A 27,803-nucleotide genomic window follows, 5' to 3' on the forward strand; every position below is an offset into this window, starting at 1 on the left:
GAAAATAATTATTTTCTGGTCCTGGTCTTTATATGCCCTGGATTACACATATGTTGTTTGTGGATTTAAAGGATAATTTTTCATGCAAAGAGTTCGACCGTTTATTGTGCAATTGTTCAGATAAAGGCTGTAGAGAAAACACAACGAGAAAGACTACACGGCTCGTATGTGACGTCACGCTCCCTGCGACTGGCGTGGAGAAGACCGACAATCTTCCCATCGGCCTAACTGAAACTCTGCACGTGCCCCGACTTATAATGGTTTTCACCTCTTTCGATGCTTTTATCCTCCCCTTGGAAAAAGCGGTGAAGTGGGGCAGAGAGATCGCCATCTCTGTGCCGAGTTCCAAGGGCGGGTGTGTTGACGTATATCATATGCGTCGAGAGCAGCGAAGAGCTGTAGTTCACAAAGCGGCCTCACATAAAACCTAAAATTATCAAACTTCTTCACGAACATTTTTAGTTCTCTTTCTTTGAAAAATTATCATTTAAATCCACAAACAACATATGTGTAATCCAGGGCATATAAAGACTGGGACCAGAAAATAATTATTTTCTCTCCATTGACACCCATTCATATTTTTCGATCTCATAGGTCCCATGAGCCCTACCGGAAGAGGCGTGACTTCGCCACTCTATAGGCCTACCGGGTTGTATCCTTATATCCTTATAACCTACTCATCAAATGAATAGATTTAGCAAAAAATGTGAGTTATTTTTTCCAACCGTTGATTTGAGTTTTGATCTTAAATCATTTATACCTGAATAAAATGGCTAAAACCCTAAATGCACAGAGCAAAAACATATATGTGGCATACCTCCCGCGACCTGTAGAGGCGCTCGTTTTTGATACGCTCCAGTGGGTCGTAATCCGTGGCAGTACAAACGACCTATACGGTCGTAAAATTTTGCGGACTTGTTGTATGTTTTCTATCAAATTCGAATATATATTTTCATGCAAAGAATGCAACAATTTAGCGGACGGAAGTTTGGTAAGGTTAGGTTTTGTGTGAGAGCGCTTTGTTGACTACAATTCTCGCTGCTCTCGACGCGTATGATATACGTCACCAATTGCAAACGGATCCTGCTCGGAACTTGGCTGTGTCTTTGGTGCACTTCACCACCTTTTTTCAAGGAAAGGACAAAAGCCTTTAACATGGCGATAAACACTACAAGTCTGGACATGTTGAGAGTTTTAGCTACGCCAGTAAGGCGATGGTTGGCGGATCGGAATGTGTTATGAGGTGACGTCACAAAGGCGACATGCAGTCTTTCTCGTTAAGTCTTTTACACAGCCATTAGCCGAAGAATCATACATAATAATAAAAAATATAATTTAGACCCACACAAAACATATGTGTTATCCAAGGCATTTAATTACAGGGACCAGAAAATAATAAATTACTTTACATTGACTCCAATTCTAATTTCCTTAGCCTAGAGGTCCAATGGGGGTCTAGCAGAAGGGGCGTGACTTACAAGCTCTATGCAAATAACAGTAAACACTGCAAAATGTTCAGAGCACAATGTGGAGAGTCAGGTAAGGGAACCCACCCAGTACACATTTGTGGTTAGCTGTATCCAGCGTGTTGTTGTAGTTAACCTATTCAAGTGTGATATGGAGGCCTACAGCTTATTAATAGTCTTCTCTCACTCCTGAAAGTGTTGTTATATTTTAAATGTAATACTTTTTTGAGATGTACTGTGTTCAGTATGAACTTTTAGATTTTTGAAGTAATTTGAATATGTGTGTAGCTAAAATAACTTGTTATAACTATGTCTTCCAGCAGGTTAATATATGATCTGCCACAAATGTGTGGTTTTCAATAGGGTTCTTTATTAGTGCAGAATGGAGATCACCAAAGAGAGCGGAGAAGGAACTAGTTTGCCAGCAGGTAAAAAACTTCCTAGAAATGTGGGCCTCATGCACAGACCAACACTGGCTGACTCAATTTATTATATGTTCATCCTGTTTGACTTTATTCAACATGGGAACAATTCTTCCTACTTTTAAAGAGATAGGATAAGTTAAGTAGGCCATATGTGCTAAGAATGCTGAATTATTATGTTTTGTTGGGTATATATATATATATATTGCTGGGTTACAATGTTTTGCCTTGATTGTTCACATTGGTGATCACCACAGAGGTGCTGTGTTTAGGGCCCTTTCACAAGCTTAGCTGTGGTTTGGTTTCACAGTACACCAAAGCAAGCACAAGACAAAAAACATTTGTTTGCTGAGGGCCGTGTTAAAGGGAGCTCAGTCATACGTAATCGCAGGAGTGTTTTTTTGGTCAAATATGTTAAGTATTTTAGATCTTTCAAGCTGCAGGGAACTGTGGAAATGCTGTTAGTCCTGCTTTTACATTACCATGCAAGTCAGCAGCGATTGATATTCAAGTATTTTAAATTAAGCAAAATTATCCACATTAGCGAGCCCTTACAATTTTGTGAGGGTTAACTAGAATTTACGTCAGCATGATCAACATGCTAGATTTTTTTTTTTGGTGCAGTCATAGAAATAAAGTTAGTATGTTCAACATGTTCAAAAAACCTAAGCTAGGTCTGGCACATAATTAGCCATAAGATAGCTAAATATGTATTAGTAGCCTACCTCTCGAAGAGCCATTGACAGCAATTGTTTCAAAAGCAAGCCATGCTTTCGAAACATTTTATCAAAAAAACATGAAACTAGTTCTTCATTCTTTCGACTATATTGGCAGCATGAGGTGCACGATGAAATCTGCATTGAAATTGTGTGAAACTAGCCTAAATCAATGGTAGAATGTGCTCAATCCCCCAAATGTTACCTTTTTTGTTGTTTGGATCAGTTTAAATCAAGAAATCAATGAAGATTGATTCCCGATCAATTGTATCATCAATGGCTATAATGTGTATACATTTCTGGGGATGGGGTCTAAATGGTGTATTCCAACAATGATGGTCTGGTTGGTTTACTCTGCGTTCTCTTGGCTAAACTATAGAATGGAGTTCAGTGTCAGAGCCAGCAAGAGCCGCTTGGCTGTTCTCAAAGGAACTTCTGCAAAGAAACAGACATTTAAAGAGCCTGTATTTGAATGTTGATGTCAGGAAAGAGAGACAGCAACAGGACAATGCCTTGATCACATTCTACAAGAGACCTTGCATTCAGTGGGCATCACCTTTCATTTGCGAACTCAAAGGTTAGTGTGCGTGCGTGTGAATGTTTGGTATATATGTATACGCACGTAACGACCTATTGCATGAAAGACTTAAAAACATATGTAATAATATTTATTGCTGAGTGTGAAGTACTACTCACAATCCCTTTAATTCAGATATCAGATGACTAAAACCTGTGGGTTGGGCATTGTGCTTGTGACTGCGTACCAAATGATATGTTGAAACTTGTGCTGCTGATAGGTGACTGCGTGACTGGACCTAGTGTTTGCCGCCACCTGTTCTCAACAGCGATTTTCAAACTAAGAAGTGGATTGCATTTCAATTTAGGTAGGAACTTTATTTGTTCTGATTGTTTTTCCTATATTTTGGGTTACATCCCAATAGTTACTTATTTTTTAAAACTATGGTTTTTCAACCGACTCAAACGCACAACTGGTCGATGATAATGAACAACTTATTATGGAGTAGATAAACGTTACATTCCATGTGTTTTGTGAGCATATCATTATTATATCAGATTATATTTATAGATATTTAGTTTTAATGATGGCGGTCTACAGAAGATGCAGTCCTCACTAAGGTGTTTGAAGGGGAGTCGGACCACCTGGTTCCTTCCACCTCTGAAGCGCTGGTCAGCAGTGAGGCGTTCACCGTCGCAGGCCGGATGGTCGGACACTCCTTCCTGCACGGTGGGCCCAGCCTCCCAGGCATCAGTCCCGCTGTGCTGCATGTCCTCTTTGGGGGTTCACCAGAGAGCGCCCCTGTAACACTGGAGGACTGTCCAGATATGGACATCCGCGACAGCATAACCCTGGTGAGTCAAAGTCTAAAAACGGCTTTCCAGAAGTAATACATTTTTAAAATACCAATAGAAACCGATAGAGGAAAATTGGATGAAAAGGTTAATACGAAAATACGGAAAAAATTGTACATACCAGAAAATTAAATAGATGAAATTCCATCAGAAGCAGTAGGGTATTCAAGGACAGTTTTAAGCAATCAAGACTGAAAGCAAACAAACGGCCTACCAAAGTGCGGTCAGCCAGTCAAGTTAGAAAATAAAACTGATCCGTCCAGCGTAGCTTCAGAAGTCTGCTTATTAAGATGAGTTTGAAAATACAAAACGGACACAGAGCGGGCAACTCCTGGTTGTTGTCCACATACCAATAACAATTATCAGTTATTGATAAGGACACTGAAAAACTGGTGGATGGGTATAATGGCCAAGTTCCTATCTTACAATGACTTTAAAATCATTGATTGCAATACCTTTTATTTCCAATGTGTTGAAAGATGGCGCATCAGATGGTGCTTTGTGAACCACTTCCTTTAGGGCTAGAGGTCTTGAGGACCTCTTTCATATAAAACAGACCTAGGTCTCTAGCTTCCCAGTGTCTTTAGAGACCGCTAGGGCACCTACCAATTACATCACTTCCTGTAGGGCTAAATTTATTGAGACAATTTTTTGTGAAATCGAATGCCCTGATTCATATAAAGGAGACCAGATGACTCAAACTCTCAAGTCATTCTGTTCCCCACAATGATCCTCTGTCCCTCCTCTCTGTCTCTCCTCTTTCTCTCCCTCCTCTCTCCGTCCCTCCTCTCTGTCTGTCCTCTCTCTGTCCCTCCTCTCTCTGTCTTTCCTCTCTCTGTCTCTACTCTCTCTGTCCCTCCTCTCTCTGTCTCTACTCTCTCTGTCCCTCCTCTCTCTGTCTCTACTCTCTCTGTCTCTCCTCTCGCTGTCCCTCCTCTGTCTCTCCTCTCTCTATCCCTCCTCTCTCTGTCTTTCCTCTCTCTGTCTTTCCTCTCTCTGTCCCTCCTCTCTCTGTCTCTACTCTCTCTGTCTTTCCTCTCTCTGTCCCTCCTCTCTCTGTCCCTCCTCTCTCTGTCTCTACTCTCTGTCTCTCCTCTCGCTGTCCCTCCTCTGTCTCTCCTCTCTCTATCCCTCCTCTCTCTGTCTTTCCTCTCTCTGTCCCTCCTCTCTCTGTCTCTACTCTCTCTGTCTTTCCTCTCTCTGTCCCTCCTCTCTCTGTCCCTCCTCTCTCTGTCTCTACTCTCTCTGTCCCTCCTCTCTCTGTCTCTACTCTCTCTGTCTCTACTCTCTCTGTCCCTCCTCTCTCTGTCTCTACTCTCTCTGTCTCTACTCTCTCTGTCCCTCCTCTCTCTGTCTCTACTCTCTCTGTCTCTACTCTCTCCATTGGTCCTCTCTCTGTTCGTCCTCCCCTGTATTCTGTAACTCCTTAATCACTGCCTGCCTGAGCACGAGCACTAGTGCACTGTAAATACTAGTAATACAGTTTAACTCTGAATGTACTACAGCACATGTAAAACAACAGCTGGTTACCGTAGCACTATTTAAAGTTGCGTAAACTCTACTTAGAGGTTTGTAAATACTAGTTAGAGGTGTGCAAACGCTATTTCAGAAATGTAGGAGGTGCGTCAGATACGTGCACTTAGCCTTCACTACAGCCATAATCATTGTGTTTTGGCAAGACAGATCCTTGACTTAAATGACGTATGGCGGTTTGTTTGACCAGTCGATAGGGGCGTTGTACCAGCAAACGTTTGTATGGATCATTTTGGCTTATATTGACAAACTACCTGTCGTTTAGGTTGGAGAACAGGCTGTACAGAAGGTAGGTCACTAGGTTAGCAATAGTGTTGTCATCTGGTGTCATGTTTCAGTTGCTTTGACGCATGGATACAATGAATGTTGGTAGAGTGCAAACTTGCAAACTAGGAATCAGTTTAAAAAGTCTTCATGAATAGAAATGTTCTGATATGGGTCTGCTGGTGGTATTTGAAAGAGACAGCAATGTGATTAATGATTAAATCCAGTGAATCATGTGTTGATGAAGTGTTTGGTGACCATGCTGAGTTGAGATCCCTTGTTTATTATGTTAATGCTTTAATTTATTAATGATAGGTGCAGTAGCTGAGACACAATGGAGGGTATTTATTTTATCAATGTCATGAGTAGAACAATTGAGTCAAGTAAATTATACATAAACATGGATATTATTTAGCTGCAGTAGGCCTACATCTGTATAAAAATATCTTAAGTATTGGGTTGTTTATTTGTATGACCTGGTCAAGCTTAAAAAACAAAGAGACATTCCTCACATTACTTTGTTTTCCTCTGATCTGCAGTCCAAGCACGATATACCACCGTAGCTCCATGGCCATTTGTGTTTGCAGTGTAATGACAGCTATAGCGTCAGAGCACTGGCTATGATTGAGTCCCTAACCCAACCAAACTCAGAACTCACTCCTTCAGCAATATTGGCAAGGCTCATTTCCATCGATTCATTTGGTGAGGAAAATACTTTGCCTTCAAAATTAATTGCATAGCTTTTTTGGAAAACGAATTCCCAAAAAATATTATAGGAATTTTGAGTTGTGGTGTTTTAAGTTTAGAACAAAAAATCTTTGTCAGCATTTATTTGTGTACAAAACATACCTTACTTCTATCGTTTACCTCTGTTTTTAGCTGGATTCAAACGACAAAGCAGAATTCTGTGACTCCATCTCTTCTCTCTGCATGTCGTGGAATCTACCAGCACCAAACGTAGCAGGCAGAAACTGCCTTTCCAAGCAGCTTCTGCAACATGCCGTAAGGTCACACTAGTTGTTGCCAAATATGCCTGTCTTATGTCTGCCTTTTCCCCCGGCATGGTCCATTCGTTTACTCTGACCGAGTTAATATACCTGCTTGATTTCGCACCCAAATTTACCCTCTCGGACCCTACCCATATTGGGGCTTTCATTTTCATGTAAATGCGATTAGACAGCATCACGGTTCCATGGTCGTGACTTGGATAGTGGTCTTTTGCTGCATTTTCTCTCTAACTGAGACAACGCAGCGATATCAACATGATTAGTTCTAACTGGAGACAGTGAAATCCAAGAGCTGCTGAATCTCATGGGAGAGAAGGAGATGCAGTCAGCGTTAACGAAGACGGGGAAAGATGGTGAGATCAACGTGAAAGCAGCAGGGGAACTTTCCTTACGAGGATTTTGTCTGGATAAAAAACAAGTGCGCAGCTAAATAAAGAATATGTTGGTATAGGTCTAACAATCAAAAACGTAACCCCAACCCTATTTTATGATTCAGTGTTTTTTTATGTTATTATCTCATGGTATTTACACACAATTCACTTCAATTAAATTTTATTTATCACAGATACAGTCTCAAGGGCATTAAATTCCATATAGTTATGATATGATACTGTAATGCATTGTTTCTTGATTCGTTCTTCATGATTTATGCTTAGGCCTATATGTGGAATTTCAAACACACTTTGTACACAAAAAAGATTTATTGCCTTTCTTATTTCTTTAGCAGCTAAGGAAAAATGACTGGGGCGAGTTCAACAGCTCTACATTAGGTCCAGTTGTGTTTTTGAAAGTTGTCTGTGCATCACATTGATGAACGTCAATTCTGATGGTATCGGCCTACTCTAAATATCGTCAGCCTCATTTTCAGGTTGCTTTGGATACAGGTGTCTGCTGAATGACTCTGCACCATGTACAACGCGTCTCCTGTGTACAGGTGCTGGGGCGGACCATGGCCCAGATCAGCTGCTTCAGACGGGGGCTGGAGGAGACGGGGGTGTGGCCGCTCCTCACCCAGAGACCGGACGTGGTACCGCTTCTCTTCCCCAGGGAGTCGGAGGCACAGATCACGTCACACGTACGTTTGACCAACTATCAGGTCATGATTGCTCATGGGTATCGTGGCACCAATGATCCCCTCCTATCGAACTGAGGTACAGTAGGATACAGAGTAATTGTTTTTGTTTTTACTGAACACTATACATTATAAGATGATACTGTTTTCAACCTGTTGTCTGTCTGGTATTCAATAGCACGTCCATTCTTTAAATGTATTTTTATGTTACTCAAAGTGAGTTGGTTGAGAATTGTAAGTCAATGTTGATGGACGACATTTTATAATTGAATCTTTCTATTAAATTATTGATTTACATTCCTGGTTTATTTCATGATAGATGCTTCTGGACCACATCGTGTGGCCGTCGGCCATCACTGTTATTTATGAGAACTACATGGAGCTGAAGGACGACGAAGATGAAGAAGAGGATAAAGGAGATATTTGCCGAATTTCTGGTTACCTGAGAATGTTTATCGAAAATGGTATATAAATAAGTAATCATGAAAAATGTATGCAGTAATTTGGTGGATGCTTTCTTATGCTTGTTATCTATCTTTGTTGACATGCAGCTTCGTCAGCGGAGCGGAAGAGCTTGTTAAAGTTCTGGACCGGTTGGGAGATGCCTGCAGAGAAGATGAAGGTGGAGATACTCAACGCTGCACTGCCCTCGTCGATCGCTTGCTTCGAGAAGCTGCGGCTGCCGAGACATTACGTCAAATTCAACACGTTCAGAGATGAGCTGCAGGCCTGCTTATCCACTGTTCACAGTAGCTTTGAATTCTCTTGATAACTGACGTGTCCTGGTACATCTGAAGTACCACATGTGATTAGATCAAATAATTATAAGGATATTTTTTTGGAAAGCATCATTCAAATATACAAATAAATTAAAAGTTATTATATGTAATATTAAACATAACACAGCAGCAATAGGCTAGTGTCATGTAGAATATTATATACTATTATCATAGTAGGGCGGTATATTTGTTTTTAAACATGGTAATATGTCGTATATGATCCTCAACATAATCGATAAATAGATAATAGCCTCTCATGTTTCAGATGTTTGTGTTGGTGGAAAAGGGTACTTTACACAAACTCTTCAACGTCATGTCAAACTTATAGAGGGTAGGCCACCTCCCCGGCATGTGTGGATTTGTGCACATCACTGCACTTCGTCTGAGATATTGTCTGCTTCTCTGATTCCTAACGCCAAGGAGTGTGGCACATTCCATAGGCCAAAGATGACGTCATGCGATCATTTGCAAATCTAGAGATCCGGAGCGGAAGAGTGATAGAAGATCAAGATGGCGCAATTTGATTGGTTTGCTATCTCGGGATATTGGGCAATATTCCATGATTGAGATCACCAACTTGGGTTATTCTTTGAGCATGCGTGACTGTCGTCTCGTCACGTTAATAAAAACAATTAAACTGCTAGTAAAACAAATGAATCCTGGCAAAGTGTTATCTATTTTTGGAGTGTTCACCATACTAAACAATTATTCACCTCAGGCTCCGTGAATAGTGTGAATAGCTCTGTCACTAAATATAGCACATAAAAGGTTTGTGCATCAGAATGTATAATTCGATTTGTTGCTGGCGAATAAATGGCAGTGCATTGATGAATCGATATTTTTACCCAGCACTACTATAGAGTGTTTCATAAAGTGCATAGAATAGAGTTGTATAGTGTCGTCATCAATGGTACTCTGCTTTGTCTCTGGCATCCATCAAAGCCAGTTACAGCAAGTGTTACGTGAGGAATTGATGGATCGGTTATGTAATAGAATAACGTTAATAAAATGGTAACAAAATGCAGCATGTCAGAAAGAGAAATCATTGTTGCTCCGTGCGGTAAAGTGAATGTAAACCACTGGAGCAGTTAACTAACTAGACGACATGACGCTGCTGTTGGTAAACATTTCCATGGTTAAGTGAGCTCCAACAGTCTTCACTGTACTATACTTCAGGATTATGGGTCATGTAGTAGGTCTCTGTGATATTGTGAATAATGTTTTCTTAAAAAAAGTTGATGTGGCTTCTACAACCGTCAACAATATAATAGCTCTACCATGGATGGTTACAACATTATGGCTAATAGTATATATCCTTCATTCAGAATATTACATTATTTACTATATTTCCCTTCTGCCTTACTGTTGAGCTCTATTGCTGTGAAGGGATGCAGTACCCAAAGTGTCCACACAGTGGCAAATGTGAGCCAGACACAACAGAGCAGAGGCCAAACCACACACACTTCTCCATCCAAGAACCAACAGGCAGCCCAACTAGAAAACATTTTCATCACAATTAAGCACGTCACAGTGACATTTAAATGTCATTCAATAATTGAATAAAGGTCGAGGTGATGAGAAAGTGTACGGGGGAAGTTGTTAGGCTGTGTTTATCAGGGGTATGATTAAGAAGCATTCTCATTGAAGGTTAGCCTTGGATAGATAGTATAGAATTGATCACACACACTTTGACAGCTAGGGAAAACATTCGAGAATAACCTCTGAAACTTTCTTTGTCAGTCGAGCTAGTTTGGTGTCATCGTCTTGCCCTCAGGCTTAATACAGGGCAAAATAATGTCTTTACACTGGAAGTTTAAAAATATTTTGGTTGTCACACAATGAAATTTCCCTTCACTTCTTCATATTCTCAGTGTTGGTTCTCCCTTCCACTTTGACACGTATTTTTTTGACCATTTCCTTATTTCTTGCGTTAAGACAATTCTCATTGAAATTGATTGAAAAAATGATTTATTGTTGCTGAACTATTTCAATTGACTATGTGTTTTTCCCTCCTTCTTTCAGTCTCTTTCTTCTTATATTCCTTCCTTTCTTCTCCTCCTCCCCTCCACTCCCTGCCTCTCTCTGGGCCAGTCTGCTCATGACCGTCCATACGGCATGAGCTCCCAGGCATGAACAGCACCACCCCAAAGGCTCCTCCCTCCCACCACAGTTACTTGACTCCTGTGCAGAGAGCACAGTACGCTCAGCGTCACAGGCTTACTTCTCTTTGCTTTTGCCCCCTCGTCTCCACTGCTTGACCCGGGGATAGACCCTCCAGCTGCTACCCTTTACCTGGTGAACCTCTGGCTTTAGGAGCTGTACCTCCCCCTGGTTTGAATAAGACACACGTTTGACTTTTTGTCACAGGTAAGTTCTGCTCACATTCCTCCATAGCTCTGGCTTGCTTTCCACTGTCATTATGTCCCGGTTAAGTCTGTTTATATTGGAAATTCCCCTGTGCGTCCTTCGGTCTGAACAGCTTCTCCAAATCAGCAGGGAGTTAAAGTTCCACATGATAGGTGTGGCCTCTGCCTGAATGGTGGCTGCCAGCGTAGCCACTGTTGGAGAAACTGGTTTGTATAACGCCACTCACAACGTTTCTGTGCCCGGTTTGAAAGCACATTTTTAAAAACTTGCAGGATATTCACTGGCAGGATATTGGTTCCACTCCATGACTTAAATACTCTGTGTCAAACCAATGTTGTACACCCGTCCGAAGTGTGAGGACAATAAAAGTGTGTAAACACATTATGCAGCATGCCGACACACATTCAGGATATCAATGTGGTGTAAACAAGTAGCCTGTGTTGGTTTCAATTTTAATAAAATAGGGCCAACTTCCAGATTATCTTTAGATCTTTAGTCACAGGATGGTGCTAGTGCAGATTCAATAGACCAGGATGTATGACAATGGATGTTGGCAGGAAGTGAGTCTCTACTTCTGCACACTAGCAACACATTAACTTCTTAAGAGGCCATTATTAATAGAAATAATGATTTTCTCTAGAAAAGACGATTAGTCACATTTTTTTTGCATTGCAAATATGTCACCCACTATTCATGTGATATATCTTGCGTGTTTGTTTTCGGCAAAATGTGATTCGCAAATCTAAAACCAAACACTTAAAACAACAAATGTTTTGTATAATTTGACAATCAAGGATAGAAATCAGCATTTCAGAGATTAACTCAGTCATAAACACGTCACAAACAACAGGTTGACAACCATCATAGATTAATCTATATTGGTCATTAATGCGATCACTTGTCGAATAGAGTGTGAACATTCAAGTAAATATCAACAAACGGGTAGTACTAGATTGTCTTGAGTATTGAGTCGTGTTGATGTGAACAGGCTGAGAGAGGGGGTGTGTGGGGACGGTTGAGGTTACACCTCAGAGCTAATTAACCTGCAGTCTATTGTTTTGTCATGGTGGGAATGAGTTGTTCAACAATGGCCCCTCCAACTCCAACCCAGAGCTCTGCAATGGCAAAGAGACAGAGAGGCAGGCAGACAGACAGGAAGATCGAAAGAAGGGTAGACAGAGTGGCGGGCAGAGAGACAGGAAGAGAGGCAGGCAGGCAGACAGACAGACAGACAGACAGACAGACAGACAGACAGACAGACAGACAGACAGACAGACAGACAGACAGACAGACAGACAGACAGACAGACAGACAGACAGACAGACAGACAGACAGACAGACAGACAGACAGACAGACAGACAGACAGACAGACAGACAGACAGACAGACAGGCAGTGAGCTGGAGTTGGGGGTGTGAAGGGAAGGCTCCTCACAGTTAGGAATGTGGATGTGGAAATAAAGAATGAAAAGGGAGGGTTATGCTGGGAAGCTCTGGTAGAATTGGCCTGGATTCCAGAAACTTCTACCTCACCACATTTTACTACTTGATTACATCTCAGCGTGTCTCAATTTAAATTATATCACATGACTCCCTTTAGCAATGAAACAAACCATTAGACCACACTGCTCAGCAAAGCAAGAAATAGCAGACCATGTGTTGAATCTTTTGTACTGTGGCGTTGGGCTCTCTCTCGCTGCAACAAAACATTTGTAGAAGGCAATGAAGTAGTAGTGCATTAGTATTGAAATTAGATGGAAAGCAAATATCCCGACTAAACCTCAGGGTACTAAATGTAAAGATGTAAAGGAATTCCAGTAATCATTAAAAAAAATACTGTTACATAGCACATTACACATATTTATATACTTCATTTATATGTGTTGCAATTATCTTTAAATAAACATAAGTACCTCCTCTAACCTCATTTCATAAATAACATACGTAGGGGTCTGGTTAAGTGGTAGCCTTTAGATTAAATATTGTCCCTTTTCGGCAACTTTCTTTTGGACTCATTGTTTACCATCTCCATCTGGTTGGTCCCTTATCTTTTCCATGACCCCGCTTTTATCCCATGGTTAGGTATTGTCCTCAAGGTCTTTCATTACTTTGAGCTATTCCCTTCTCAAACTTAAAAGGCTTTCCTCGTATTTATTATATTAAAAGCAGATGTGAGCGGGGAAAAGAAAGATTGAGTTGATATTACAATCTCAAAACAACTCTATCCACAAGGCCTCTACATGCTACATTTACCCGACTTTGTGTGTGTGTGTGTGTGTGTGTGTGTGTGTGTGTGTGTGTGTGTGTGTGTGTGTGTGTGTGTGTGTGTGTGTGTGTGTGTGTGTGTGTGTGTGTGTGTGTGTGTGCTTAGAATGTCCTTGGGAGGAGGGAACAAGTGTGGCTCTTGCCAGAAGACGGTGTACTTTGCAGAAGAGGTGCAGTGCGATGGACGGAGCTTCCACAAGTCCTGCTTCCTGTGCAGTGAGTGACGGCCTCCTTAACACCCGACCAGGGATTGGTGGGGAAATCTGTCTGACGATCTGGTTCTGAATTCAAATGCATGCTGCTTCTCTGAGATGAATTAGATGCTCGAAACTAAAACAGTGCAAGATAAGGGTGGCGGAAAAGCTGTACCAAATGTTCATTAATAACATGTTCAAACTTGTGTTTTCAAGTTGGTTTCGAGGAACTATGGCCAACAATACTTCAAATGAAACATATGTTGTCATTGTTGCAACATATTTTGTCGACAATGACAACATACTTGTCCACATAAAAAAACGGTTGCAGCTGAACATTTATTATGCTTTTATTATACTATGCTTGTAACTGCAACTGCCCTCCTACCATTCTGGCTTAACTAGATTTTTCCGCGCATTGTTTTTAATGTGTGTATGTGTTTTGATGTGTGTGTACCCAATAAAGTGGTGTGTAGGAAGAACTTGGACAGCACCACAATAGCGGTCCACAGTGACGAGATCTATTGCAAGGCCTGCTATGGCAAGAAGTATGGGCCAAAAGGCTACGGCTTCGGACAGGGTGCCGGCACGCTGAGCACGGACACTGGAGAGTCTCTGGGGATTCAACCTGCTGCGTAAGTCAAGACAGTGGGACTTCGCCGACCGCGAAAACAAGCACACAAACACACACACACACATAAATAAGGGACTCTTATTACAGCTAACTCTTGTAGCATTTACCTGATGGGCTCAATTCATTGTCCCTCTTTCAGAGCTGCTCTTCATCAGCCCACCACCAACACCAACACGTCCAAGCTGGCCCAGAAGTTCGGTGGGTCCGATAAGTGCCCACGATGCGGCAAGGCAGTCTACGCCGCTGAGAAAGTGATCGGAGCCGGAAGTGTAAGAAAACACAACTTTTAGACAAACACCCCTCATGGACCAACACACACCTAGAGTTCCTGTGAACCCAAACATTTTAGAGTAGAAGGTTGACAAATGTTCAACACTGCTGTACACTATTATTTTTGTACCATTTACTATATGGTATTAATAACTGTTGAAGATCATAGAATATGTATTCCTATATTTTCAACAGATTTTGAATTCACTGCACCCGCCCATAAACATTAAACATATTTATCCTCTGCACTATTTTTATTTAGGCATGGCATAAGAATGGATGCTTTCGCTGCGCCTTGTGTGGGAAAGGGCTGGAGTCAACTACGTTGGCCGACAAGGATGGAGAAATCTACTGCAAAGGTACCCCCCAGCCGTCATCCGTTGGATGTTTCAAATCAGAATATGCATGTCAAACGCCGTTCAAAGGGATGTGCTGCCATCTGCTGGAATTGTGAACAGATTGCAGCTGCATTTTAGGCCACAGTTCTTAAGGTCCTTATACATCAGGGGCCGTATTCACAAAGGATCTTAGGGCTAAAAGTAGGTCCTAACTGGCGAATTTAGGAGTAACTCCTAAAAATAATGGGCGTGTCACTCTTAAATTTAGGACTCCTAACTTTTTTCACTAAGAGCAATTCACAAAGTATTTTAGGACTAAAAGTAGCATCACAAAGAATCTTAAAATGCCTGCGAGACGAAATGTTAGGGTATTCAATTTATTGTGGAGTTAATGCGCGATGCAATGACATCCCCGACTAACAGGAATAATCCGATTAGTCCCGAAATAAAATGTTATAAAGTTATAAAGTTATAAAAAAATATATATAACTTATAAAAAATAAAAAATAATTGCGCCATCAAAAGACGAGGACGTGTTCGTCAATAGGAAGAAAGTGCATTCCATCAACACGCAGGTTGTTTTTGATGCAAATTTTAACATAGCCTACTGGATGTTGTTGCAAAGTGGCCTGGATCTTCAGCTACCCATGATTCGCGCATTTTAATGGTGAGCGGTCTGAGGCAGCTTTTTGAGATGTACCAGTTGGGTGTCACTTGCTGGGTGACAGTGACTATCCATGCAAGACGTGGCTCTAGACACCCTACCTCAATCCACAACCGGGAGCACAGTTAAATGTAAGTGATTACGCTTAGTCCTATGCGTTAAACACATCGTATTGGCTCTTTGCGAGCACACAAACATACACGAAATGTTGTGGAGAGAGGAATTGGGCAGATGAAACGTCGGTTTCATGTCCTCCACGGCGAAATACGCCTCACCCCAGAGAGGGCAAGCACAGTAATCACTGTATGTGCCATTCTACACAACCTCTGCAAGCGGAGGAACATTCCACAGCCAGACGACGACGATGATGATGATGATGATGGCGATCAACATTACAAGGAATTTGGCCGTGTGGAACCGAGTGGACAGGCATTTAGGGATCACTTTGAAAACACATTTTAGGTAAACACCTTGGCACAAATCAGTCAACACTTGGGTAGTTCGTAACATTTATTTTCTTTTACGTATTTTTATTGTTTGCTTTCTCTCTCTCTTGAACGTGCAGGCTACAACGTCATTATCGTGGTCTGCACAAAATTGTCATCATGCGTGTATTCTGCTAACTGCACTATAACTACTTAATAGGAATTCATTTCTAGCCTGGGCTATTTCCTTGTTTTTCGGTGATTCAGTGGGCTCGTCTGAACAACCAATCACCGAACTGACAGCTTCTAAACTCGTGCACGAGAATTGACGTAATCCATAGCAACGGCGCGTCACTCTTAGTTCACTCTTTGTGATTTATCCTTAGTAAGAGTAGGTCTCAGCGGCTTTGTGAATAACTTTTAAGAAAAAACTCGGCCCCAGGGGCCGTATTCACAAAGGATTTTAGGGCTAAAAGTAGGTCCTAACTGGTGAATTTAGGAGTAACTCCTAAAAATAATGGGCGTGTCACTCTTAAATTTAGGACTCCTAACTTTTTTCACTAAGAGCAATTCACAAAGTATTTTAGGCCTAAAAGTAGCACCTAAGTCTAGGAGAGCTTAAAAGTCCTCAAGAGGACTCCTAACTCAGTAAGACCTATTCACAAAGAATCGTAAATGCCTGCGAGACAAAATGTTAGGGTATTAAACTTGTTGTGGAGTTAATCGCAATGCAATAACATCCCCGACTAACAGGAATAATCAGATTAGTCCGGAAATAAAATGTTATAAAAATTATAAGTTATAAAAAAATATATATAACTTATAAAAAATAAAAATAATTGCGCCATCAAAAGACGAGGACGTGTTCGTCAATAGGAAGAAAGTGCATTCCATCAACACGCAGGTTGTTTTTGATGCAAATTTTAACATAGCCTACTGGATGTTGTTGCAAAGTGGCCTGGATCTTCAGCTACCCATGATTCGCGCATTTTAATGGTGAGCGGTCTGAGGCAGCTTTTTGAGATGTACCAGTTGGGTGTCACTTGCTGGGTGACAGTGACTATCCATGCAAGACGTGGCTCTAGACACCCTACCTTAATCCACAACCGGGAGCACAGTTAAAGTGTAACATGTAAGTGATTACGCAGATTACGCTTAGTCCTATGCGTAAAACACATCGTATTGGCTCTTTGCGAGCACACAAACATACACGAAATGTTGTGGAGAGAGGAATTGGGCAGATGAAACGTTGGTTTCATGTCCTCCATGGCGAAATACGCCTCACCCCAGAGAGGGCAAGCACAGTAATCGTATGTGCCATTCTACACAACCTTTGCAAGCGGAGGAACATTCCACAGCCAGACGATGATGATGATGATGATGATGATGATGATGATGATGATGATGATGATGGCGATCAACATTACAAGGAATTTGGCCGTGTGGAACCGAGTGGACAGGCATTTAGGGATCACTTTGAAAACACATTTTAGGTAAACACCTTGGCACAAATCAGTCAACACTTGGGTAGTTCGTAACATTTATTTTATTTTAGATTTTACGTATTTTTATTGTTTGCTTTCTCTCTCTCTTGAACGTGCAGGCTACAACGTCATTATCGTGGTCTGCACAAAATTGTCATCATGCGTGTATTCTGCTAACTGCACTATAACTACTTAATAGGAATTCATTTCTAGCCTAGGCTATTTCCTTGTTTTTCGGTGATTCAGTGGGCTCGTCTGAACAACCAATCACCGAACTGACTGCTTCTAAACTCGTGCATGAGAATTGACGTAATCCATAGCAACGGCGCGTCACTCTTAGTTCACTCTTTGTGATTTATCCTTAGTAAGAGTAGGTCTCAGCGGCTTTGTGAATAACTTTTAAGAAAAAACTCCTACGTAAAATGTTTTAGCGCGAGTTAGGAGCACTCCTAGCGGTAAGATAAAATGCTTTGTGAATACGGCCCCAGACACGCAGCGAGTTAACTATCTGGAAAAGCTCACCTAAAACACGAATATATCAAAGCTAAACACGAACATGCATCATTTTCCAATGATAATCGCACCAGTGAAAAAGACAGATGAATGTAGTGTACCACCAGGGGCATGTTACCATGGTTTTTTTGTCCCGTTGAATTCTATGATTTGTAATGTAATGGTTTTATTGACTTCCATGATAAAGGACCTTGGGCTTTGGTAAACGTACGCTAATTGATTGATTTCCAATACAACTGATTAACTTGGGAAACTCAAGGATAGCAGTCTCGTTGTCACATGCGATATATGAACTGCTTAACTAATGAGAAGTGCACTACTATTGGATTGTGATGTGCGACTATTTACCTTTGTTTCTGCAGCATGTTATGCAAAAAACTTTGGACCCAAAGGATTCGGCTATGGACTGGGTGCAGGGGCCCTGTCTCACACCTAGTGCAGACCAGCTCCTAGCCTTCCTATGTCCTCCTCAGAGCAGAAGGTCAGCGGACATGGCTGCTCTACTGCCTCCTGTCACTGGGACCACCACCCTGGGGAGGGCTGCTTCTTGAAACACATGAATATGTAGCTGGTGGCAGTATGAATCCTTTGATTTCAAGATTTCCCATTATAAACCTCCAGTGTTAGCCATTCAAAGCTATGTCAGCCAGTTACTGATGTCGCAAAGAACCAGAATAAAATAATTTGAAAAAAAAAGAATTTATTCTTGAGAAACGTCTGATGGTGTTATAATGGGTCTAAGAAAGTTGTCAAATTTAAGTAATTATCTTGATGTATTTAACTTATGAACAGCGATGAAATGCAATGCAAGGACTCTAATCATCTGGTTGACATTCGCCTCTCCCCACTAATGACTTTAATGTAAATAAATGTTGATCATACATGTTATTCTATCTTCTTATGAATGAACTGTGTGTATTGAGAATTATGAATTTAAAGACACTTTCCAAGGAGAACATCGGTGTCCAGAAAGGATGCTATAGCTCGTAGGCTGAATAAATGACAAGAATACATTATCGTTATATTCGTTATGAGTATGGCATGTTCAAAGGATCTTAATTAATGTATATGACGATGTCTATGCCGCTGCGTATGTAGACTGTTATGTGCATGGTAACTGGATGCGTGCATGTGATGTTCAATGCACTTACGCATCCACTTATACATGGACAACCATCCTATTGACAGCGGACTGAGCGGAGCAGTTATCCGGTAGCAATGCACTTACGTAGGCTATGTCGCCTGGCTAACACCTGAGGTCTGGGAACCACACATTATGCATATGTTGGTTTGTTGTTCAGGTTTGGTTTGTTGCTTTGTGTTTGGGTATTTCCAACATGGTAAAGATGGTTTGTTGTTCCCAGTATTTGTTTTGTCTGTCTGGGTAAGTTTCCTCCGTTCTGGCTCGGTCGGTCCTTGTGATTTTGGTACTGGTTTTCTGTCCAAACCATATAATCGCACATTTTCTAATCTTCCATACGCTACACTAATCCCTTTACAGATTTCATGATACTTACTTTATTCTAATAAATAACTTTATCCCTTATCATGTGTGGATCCCGATCTTTGCTCTGACCCGAGCCTCGTCTTAATGCAGCCAAGGAGATGGATATCAGAACGATGGAAGAGCATTATGAATAATTATTAGATGATTGTGTTGTACAATAAAACACAGTAAAGATTCAAAATAAATGGCAAAATAAGGATGGGATTTTATTTGAACAATAAAATATGTGTTTGGCAAATTATGGAGAGGCTGAGATTATAGATTTCATATTCAAAAGGCGAAGGGCTGAACAAATGTAAGATATATTTATAAGAAATATAGGCATGCTCAAAGCCCAAATCATTGATTACATACCCAATTCAATAATAAGAAATTTGAATTTGAATGGTAACAATTTCGTCTGGTGTTAAATCCTCGTTCTCGTTTTGAACGTCTCACTCATGGCCGATCACAGTGTGTTCTTTCTGATTAGCTCTTAATTGAGATCACCTGTCACGCACCCCTATATTTAAGGTGAACACATTGGGTTTGGTTTACTTTTTGCACCAGCCTCTGTCATTCGAGGTTGAGTTTAGCGAGTGTTGAAAGTTTTTGATCTAGATTGCAGATCACTATTGTCACTTTATCCAAACTGAAAGAATGCGTTGTTGGGTGTTTGTTTTTTTGACTGAACAGCCCAGACCAATATTGCTACCAGCATGGCACTTTGAAACAGACCAACGCAGTGAGTAAAAGTTATTTTCCTTTATTAAATGTTGAAGTTTTTGGGCTGTCTCCTCAGACACAAGCCATCAGTAACCCTGCTCTTTGCACTTTGACATGTATGTCACCGCTGTTTGTTAACCTAGCTTTGCTGATTTGTGTCTTGTGATGCGTTTTTCTTAACAGGTGTTAGATGAGTGACTTGATCTATGGGGGGGCCCCCTTTGGGCCCCCCCATACCAACTTAGTCTTCAAAGGAATCTAGTGCCATGGGACTCCAGTGTCTTCAAAACAGCCTCGGAATACATGTGTATGAATGGTCCACCGAAGGGTTGATCTGGAAGCCACCACGGTCCACGCAGTAATATGCTGCGTGGGCCGTAGTGGCTTCCAGAGCCATCTTTCGGTCTTGGTCAGGATTTGTTACAGTTGCCCTTCAATGTAGCAGGCTACGGGTTCCTGAAGAAGCCTGCTTTACGTAGCATTGGAGTACAAATATTGTGCAAAATGCTCATGTAATTGCACTAGCACTAGTAACCTGTAGATTAGCTTAGTTTAACGTCATTCCGTGCTGTCTGTCAAATGTGTGTCTTACTTTAAGTCCACAAGGCCCTCTGGTAAACCACGTTGGAACACCCCTGGACAAGGTGATTAGTCACTGGGTGTGTGCTAAAGTTTTGTTCCATTTTTCACTAGTTGGTTAAGGTTTGGTAGAATTGTTTGGATGCTAGCGACGTGATGGCGTATGTACAAGAGCCTACCGTGGCCAGGCCACAGTTGCGACGGCCACGGCCAGATGGCCTAGTGCGAGTGCAACCTTGATTGCATTTGTATACTGTTTACCATTGGATGTTTACGCAATTTGGCTTAATTCATCCGCAGTAAAGCTGCATTTGACTATTCCAGGGTCTTTTTGTACAGGCTTTCAATTGACCATGTTGACTAGTTTGTGGGAAGTTTTTTTTTTTTTTAACCCTTGCTTACAATCCAACGGTTGTGACCACTTATGCAACTGGGCTGTGAACCTTGTAATTCTAGTTGCATATTTGTACACGCAAGCTTGTCCATTTCTATCGCCATCACTAACACTAGCTTCAGCATTTCCTTGTAGGCCATTAGCTGACTTCTGTATTGGAGCGATGATTTGGGTATTTTAAGATGCTTGAAAACCTAAAATAAAGCAAAATTGCGTGTCTGGTGTGCAAGAGCCAATTTGTTGGCTTGCAGTAGTCGAGGAGTTGCCGTAGGTCGTAAGCCACCTGGAGGTTGTGGCAATGGAGGCTTGTGGTAGATCTGCCATCCAAGAAAGGTTAATTCTTCTGAAGCATGATTAATAGTTTAGTAAATTGAATCTATTCATATGGAACTATAAAATCCAAGACTGCAGCAAGTAACTTGGATCGCAATATGTGGAAAATATTAGTCTTCATTTGTAACAGAATAATTAACATGACTAACTGGGTTTCTTCCATTTTCTAACTAGGGGGACTTGACTGGTGAGTCTACTGGATTAATCTGTAGCGGTACTTTGCCCAACAGATTTGATGGCATGACTACAGGGTGACAAAGACAATTATTCCCTGCCTATCAAAAGAGACTTCTAAAACATATCTGCTAGAACAGTTCCTATACTTTTTGTATAATTTGGTCATGCTGCAAATTTACTTTTTGTAGTTGCTCCATATTTAGTTCTTTGACAGCCTCACCTGCTAGAAAAGTCTATTCAAATCGGCTAAATATAATGAACTAAATTAATAGCCATGAAATGTTGTCACTCATACTAATGGCAAATACCCTCTTTCAGTTGGTGGTTCAACACTGATGTCTCTCTAGGCTTGAGGGAGAGCTCACAAGTAAATTACACGAATGTCCTGGAGCAATACACTTTTACTTAGTCTACCTGACCGGGGACATCTTTGAACTATAGGTCACCTAACCCAAACTTTTCACTCTTGTTAGGTTGTCCTTTTCTCTTGTTTTAACCCGAAAGGGCTGAAATATCAACATTTCAGGTATTCTGTTTGGATAATGTGCAAAACTTGTGGCTTCACTAATAAAAAAAGTTAACAAATGAATTTTTCTTAATGTGGTTAAACTATTTAAAGATTTGTATGCAAAATATTTCTGCTCAATTTGATAAAACACAACTATGGGTTAAAGGTATTTGCTTTGGGCATCTTTTGATATTTTTTTTGCAGTTAGAAATGGTGTCTCCCAGTACTGCAAAGTGCTTCCACAAGTTTAAAAAATGGGCAGAAAAGGAACTGCCAACAAAATCTATTTAACATGGGTAGAAAGTTTCCATGGAAGCTCTTGGCTGCTGGTTCCCAACACAGCTCCACTGTTAAGGTGCGAACACACCAAGCGCGTACCTCGCGTACCATGTACGTGCGTAACGCAGCGAAAATGTTGCTTGACCATTTTGTGTCAAAAATGGTCAGATACGCGCGTACGCATACGCGTGTATCTGACCATTTAAGGAGTCCGAGGATTAAGGAGTCCGAGGAAGGAAACCCAAACGCCGCCGTGTTTGGATGGATGATAGAGCTTGGATCGGGTTAGATTAAATAATCTCGGATATAAATAACAATAATCGGGTTAAATAACTTCACATGGTGTGTCTGGTGTGTTTCCAGCATTCGTAGTGTTGATCAGCAGAGAAATAGTCCGCCAAGACGTTGAGGTTGCTTAGCAATCAGAGACTCTGTCCATGCAAGTGAACGGAGCGTTCACTCTTCGTCATAACTATCAAACCAAACATCCTTCACATTCACCGAGCGAACATTATGAGAGTAAAATGCACATTTCTCGCTAGAAATGTTTCCATAAACGCATTTAATGGCGTAACTATGTTACTATTTCCACTCAGAATAAAGAAAGTTGCCGGCCGTGGCTGCCATGGACATGGCTGCTCTGGAGTCCGAGGTAGGAAACCCAAACGTCGCCGTGTTTGGGTGATAGAGTTTAGATCGGGTTAGATTAAATAATCTCGTATATAAATAACAATAATCGGGTTAAATAACTTCACATGGTGTGTCTGGTGTGTTTCCAGCATTCGTAGTGTTGATCAGCAGATATTATAGTCCGCCAAGACGTTGAGGTTGCTTAGTAACCAGAGACTCTGTCCATGCAAGTGAACGGAGCGTTCCCTCTTCGTCATAACTATCAAAGCAAACATCCTTCACATTCACCGAGCGAACATTATGAAAGTAAAATGCACATTTCTCGCTAAAAATGTTTCCATAAAAGCATTTAATGGCATAACTATGTTACTATTTCCACACTGAATAAAGAAAGATGTCGGCCGTATGCTTCTGTCCAAGCTCACTACTCTCTGCCAGTGACGTCGGGTCAAGCTCAACGCTGATTGGCTATTGCGGCGCGTATGACCGTAAAAAGTTCAATTTTTTGAACTCCTCGCGTACATGTACGCGCGTATATGTACGCGCGTATATGTGCGCGCGTATATATACGCGCGTATATGTACGCGCCTCATACGCCCCTACAGCGAGTAAAATGTTGCTTGGTACGCATGATACGCGTGTACGCACCTCATACGCGCGTACACCCATGCTTCCCTATGGAAAAATTGCCCATTTTATACGCGTGGTACGCAGGTGACGCGTTTGGTGTGGCCGTACCTTTAGCCTGTGACCTTGCGTTTAACTTTTTTTGACTTTTGGTGACTTCACAAAAGAGAAATGAACTGGCTAATACAATAAACAAGACATTTCATGGTACCATTTTGAACTGTTTGATATTGCATTAAATCCATATGCTTGAAACTTTTCAATAATGCATATCAACAAAACAATGGAATGAAATAAATAGTTCAAGCAATTTGTGGGACTTGGCTGCTTTTACATTACTCATTTTGGGGGTTATTTCAGTCTCCAACCTGCAGGTCGTGCGAAGAATCATGTGAATGGGAATATTCTATAAATGTCTATCATCTTTCGTCTCAACACTTCTGCTGCAGCCGCTGTTGAAGCGTATGAGTCCTTTGAGACCCCCTTTGATTAAAAGGGGTTCTCAAATGTTGACCCTGTCACCCATTGCATCACTTCCTTTAGGGCTTCGGCCTCCTAATTGATCATTATAGTATAATTGAATGCCCTCTTTCATATATGATACCTCCACCACTGGGACGTGGCAACAATTCTCCAAATCCATATGGGGGGATGCTTGTGGACAGTAGGGGTGTATACTTGAGATAAATAGGAAGCAAACTCATCTCACAAATGAGTAATGACATCTCACAAATATTTATTTAATAAATTGTTTACAATTTAATAATCTAAAATCCAATGGCAAAACCCGTTGGCTTTTTGTCCAGGGCGACGCTCACTTCCGGGTTGGCCAACATACGTCATCCCTCCACCACTCTACTGTAAAAACACATGTTCAAGTTGAATGAGAATAATAATAATTCTGCCATAGTATTTATTTAAGGGGGGGGGGGGATACAAGTCTTTTGGCCATTTGTAGTGTTGATCAGCAGAGAAATAATTTGTCCGCAAAGACGGTGACGTCGCTTAGCAACGGTAGACGCTGGGGTAGACAAGTCACCGGACTACTACCCATGCAAGTGAACGGAGCGTTCCACGGCATTGAGAAGACCCGTGTAATAAAGGCCTATAATATTTCTGTTTATGGCATAGATTTCTCCTCAGATTAGGCCAATAAACCAATGGTAAAATAAAAATAAAAACGCTCGATCAAAGGCCCGGCCCGAGTATAGTGGTGGGAAATATCGGCCCGACCCGGCCTGCGTCGGGCTCGGGGCTCGGGGCTCGGGCAGAGAATCTAAACACTGACTGCAGGTGTCTGTAGGGCTATATCAGGAGTTAATGCACGCACTGCAGCCAATCAGAATCAGAGTATTCCCCTAAACAATATTAATATTGGTCTAAACAATATTATTCACGAGTTATAAACAACCCCTACACATCAATATTAATTCAAGATTCAAGATTCAAAAAGATTTATTGTCTAGTATGTTGCCATACTAGAAAATTGTCTTTTGACTGAAGGTGTGTGTGTGTGTGTGTGTGTGTGTGTGTGTGTGTGTGTGTGTGTGTGTGTGTGTGTGTGTGTGTGTGTGTGTGTGTGTGTGTGTGTGTGTGTGTGTTATTTGTGTGAGTTCTTTGAGGAATGAGTGTTCTGTGTGTGTATAGCTATGGGGATGAATGATTTTTTGTAGATAGCTTTCCTGGCCAAAGGCATTCTGAATCTTCTGCCAGAAGGAAGTAGATCAAAACAAGGATGGAGTGGGTGGGAGGGATCTAAGAGGATGGAGTTGGTCTTCCTTCCCACTGCCTGGATATACTGATCCTCCAGCACTTTCTGGTGTATTCCTATTAGCTTGCTTGCTTGCTTAGTTAATCTATTAAGTCTGCTTTTGCTTGCGTTTGTGAGGAAGCCGTACCAGGATGTAATGTTGCAAGTGATGATGGATTCCACCAGAGATTGGTAGGCAGTTGACACAATGTCTTTACTGACATTGAAGGTGTCTAGTTTCCTCAGGAGATACATACGTTGTTGTCCCTTCTTGTAAACCCCATCTGCATGCTGGCTAAAGGACAGACGTTAGTTGATCTCTGTGCCAAGGTATTTGAACTTCACCACCTGTTCAACCACTTGTCCTTCCAGGGTCAAAGGTGAGGAAAGTGGATGTGGGGTGTTAGATGCCCTCCTCCTATGGCAACACAGTTCTTTGGTTTTGCTGATGTTCAACTGCAGTGAGCTTTCTTTGAACCACAGGGCCATTTCAGTGATATATTGGGTGTACTTGGACAGGGTGCTTTGATCTGTCAGTTTGCCCACCAAGGCCAGTTCATCTGCATATTTAAATAGCTTGAATCCACTGATGTTGCATGTGATCTCATTTGTGTATATTGAGAACAAGATGGGAGACAAGACACAACCCTGTGGGACTCCAGTGTTAAGGATGATGTTGGACGATGTTACACCCTGGACCTTTACATGCTGGGGTCTGTCCTTTAAACTCCTTGATCCAAGGTGTCAGTGCTGGGTTGACCTGAAGCTGCTGAAGGCGATGCAGGAGTGTGTTGATGTTAACTGTATTAAATGCTGACAAGAAGTCCATGAATAAGATCCTGACCAAGGAGTTCTGGGAGTCCAGGTGCTTTGTGATGGTATCCAGTAGATGTAATGTAGCGTCCTCCACACCTCGTTTTGGCTTGTAGGCAAACTGCAGTGGATCCAGATTCTCACCGATGGTGGTGGTGAGCTCTCCTGCAACAACTCTCTCCATGCATTTGCACAGGATAGAGGTGAGTGCCACTGGTCTGAAGTCGTTCAGAGCTTTAGCCCGGGGCTTTTTGGGAACAGGGATGATGGTGGTCTCCTTCCACGCCCTGGGAACAAAACTGGCATCTAGGAAGAGCTGAAACATTTTCGTCATTACACCGCCCAGCTGACTTGCACACTCCTTCAGTATTCTGCCCTTCAGCCCATCTGGTCCAGGAGCTTTGGAGGAATGGGAAAAAGATGGATAGAACCCGCTTCTCTTCTATGCAGATAGATTCTGGGGGGTATAGGAGAGTGACCATTTCCTCCATAGAGTCAGTGTTGTTGAATCTGGCAGAGAAGGTGTTGAGTTCTTCAGCAAAGGCAGCAGGGTCTGGGCATTGTACTGCAGCAGTGTTCTTATTCCTGCCCATCATGGTGTTTAGGCTCCTCCATGCATGCCTTATATCTCCACTGATGAACTTCTCCTCCATTTTGTTTTTGTAGTTGAGCTTGGCCAGCTTGGTCTTCTGCTTTAGCTCATTTTTCAGCTCTTTCACTATTTGCTGGTCACCCTGGATGAATGCAAACTTTTTTAAATTGAGACAGTTCTTAAGGTCTTTGGTTATCCATGGCTTATTGTTTGCAAAGATCTTAATTTGTTTGGTGGGAATAACACTATCAGCACAGAATGTGACGTAAGAGCATATGGTATCGTACAACAGGTTAAGGTCACCATTGCATTCCCTGAAGAATTCTTCCCAATCTGTAAGCTCAAAACATCCTTTCAGTCTTTGAATGGAGTCTACCTCCCATGCCATGATGCGCACCTACATTTAATATAGGCCTATCCGTGTATTGTCACAATTTCTCAGTATCAAAGGTGAAAGTTGAAACGGGTGGCCAAAAGCTGTCATATTGTTAGTTATCACAGACAATTTTAAGTAGAAACGGGTGGCCAAAGCTGTCATTTGTTAGTTATCACAGACAATTTTCAACAATGAATGATCTGTACGGAGCTCCATAAGGGACATTAGGGAGAACGCTCCCGGACAGAACCTTAGTTTGGAAGTCATGCTTAGTGACACGACAAATAGCCTACTTCCAATTGAAATACAAAATTTAGAAAATAGGCCTACATGTCCCTGATCACGTTTCAATAGATTAAATAACGTGACATGTATTTTCGTGAGACCATACCCGTACTTCCATGAGTATACTTAAAGGAAGTATACTATCCGCACTATCTACTACGTTATTTTTTCAGATGTGAGTGCTGTTCCAAATCGAGTACTCCGTGGTGCACTAACCGGAAATTACGGTGAAATCTCTGGCCTGTTTCCTGACTCTAGTCTGTTTTGTTCAAATCCACGCGGCCTTGGGCGGAGCCGGTGTGACGTAATAGCCTCGGCTTCCTCACTTGTCTGAGGTGCTGCCTTCTGTGGCTAAAGTAGTTATTGCAGCTTAAGTGTTCGATTCTGCTTCCTAGTGGCTATGTGAGGGTAATGCAGCTTGTGTGTTTGAATCTGCTTCCTAGAGGCTATGTGGAGGCAGCATATG

General features: G+C 41.7%; 2 protein-coding genes across 8 annotated transcripts; both read left to right on the forward strand.

The window, feature by feature from the left end:
- Positions 1–1,517: 1,517 nt before the first annotated feature.
- On the forward strand, positions 1,518–10,847 carry LOC132463874 (G2/M phase-specific E3 ubiquitin-protein ligase-like). 7 transcript variants are annotated; one of them, XM_060061169.1, is made up of 9 exons: positions 1,518–1,539; positions 1,830–1,894; positions 2,984–3,181; positions 3,402–3,488; positions 3,722–3,975; positions 6,652–6,774; positions 7,714–7,854; positions 8,171–8,315; positions 8,403–9,063. In XM_060061169.1, exons 2-9 carry the CDS (start codon positions 1,849–1,851, stop codon positions 8,618–8,620), a joined length of 1,212 nt encoding a protein of 403 aa, XP_059917152.1. In that variant the 5' UTR covers positions 1,518–1,539; positions 1,830–1,848; the 3' UTR covers positions 8,621–9,063. The 7 variants fall into 7 exon arrangements, with proteins under 7 accessions (XP_059917152.1, XP_059919299.1, XP_059919933.1 ...); XM_060061908.1 differs by lacking the exon at positions 1,518–1,539 and adding an exon at positions 10,722–10,847 and having other exon boundaries at positions 1,549–1,894; positions 8,403–8,473; XM_060063316.1 differs by lacking the exon at positions 2,984–3,181 and having other exon boundaries at positions 1,528–1,539.
- Positions 10,804–18,670, forward strand: LOC132467868 (cysteine and glycine-rich protein 1-like). Its single transcript, XM_060065798.1, has 6 exons — positions 10,804–10,997; positions 13,367–13,476; positions 13,921–14,089; positions 14,228–14,357; positions 14,621–14,717; positions 18,145–18,670. Exons 2-6 carry the CDS (start codon positions 13,368–13,370, stop codon positions 18,216–18,218), a joined length of 579 nt encoding a protein of 192 aa, XP_059921781.1. The 5' UTR covers positions 10,804–10,997; position 13,367; the 3' UTR covers positions 18,219–18,670.
- The last annotated feature ends 9,133 nt before the right edge of the window (positions 18,671–27,803 follow it).

The sequence above is a fragment of the Gadus macrocephalus genome, chromosome 1, assembly GCF_031168955.1.
Source record: "Gadus macrocephalus chromosome 1, ASM3116895v1".
Lineage (NCBI taxonomy): Eukaryota > Metazoa > Chordata > Actinopteri > Gadiformes > Gadidae > Gadus > Gadus macrocephalus.

Coding starts and splice junctions, on each gene's coding strand:
- LOC132463874 (XM_060061169.1), top strand. CDS start 1,849: ATGGAGATCACCAAAGAGAGCGGAGAAGGAACTAGTTTGCCAGCAG. Junction 3,182..3,401: donor TTTCATTTGCGAACTCAAAG/GTTAGTGTGCGT, acceptor TGCTGCTGATAG/GTGACTGCGTGACTGGACCT. Junction 7,855..8,170: donor AGGCACAGATCACGTCACAC/GTACGTTTGACC, acceptor ATTTCATGATAG/ATGCTTCTGGACCACATCGT.
- LOC132467868 (XM_060065798.1), top strand. CDS start 13,368: ATGTCCTTGGGAGGAGGGAACAAGTGTGGCTCTTGCCAGAAGACGGTG. Junction 14,358..14,620: donor AAGTGATCGGAGCCGGAAGT/GTAAGAAAACAC, acceptor ATTTTTATTTAG/GCATGGCATAAGAATGGATG. Junction 14,718..18,144: donor TGGAGAAATCTACTGCAAAG/GTACCCCCCAGC, acceptor TTGTTTCTGCAG/CATGTTATGCAAAAAACTTT.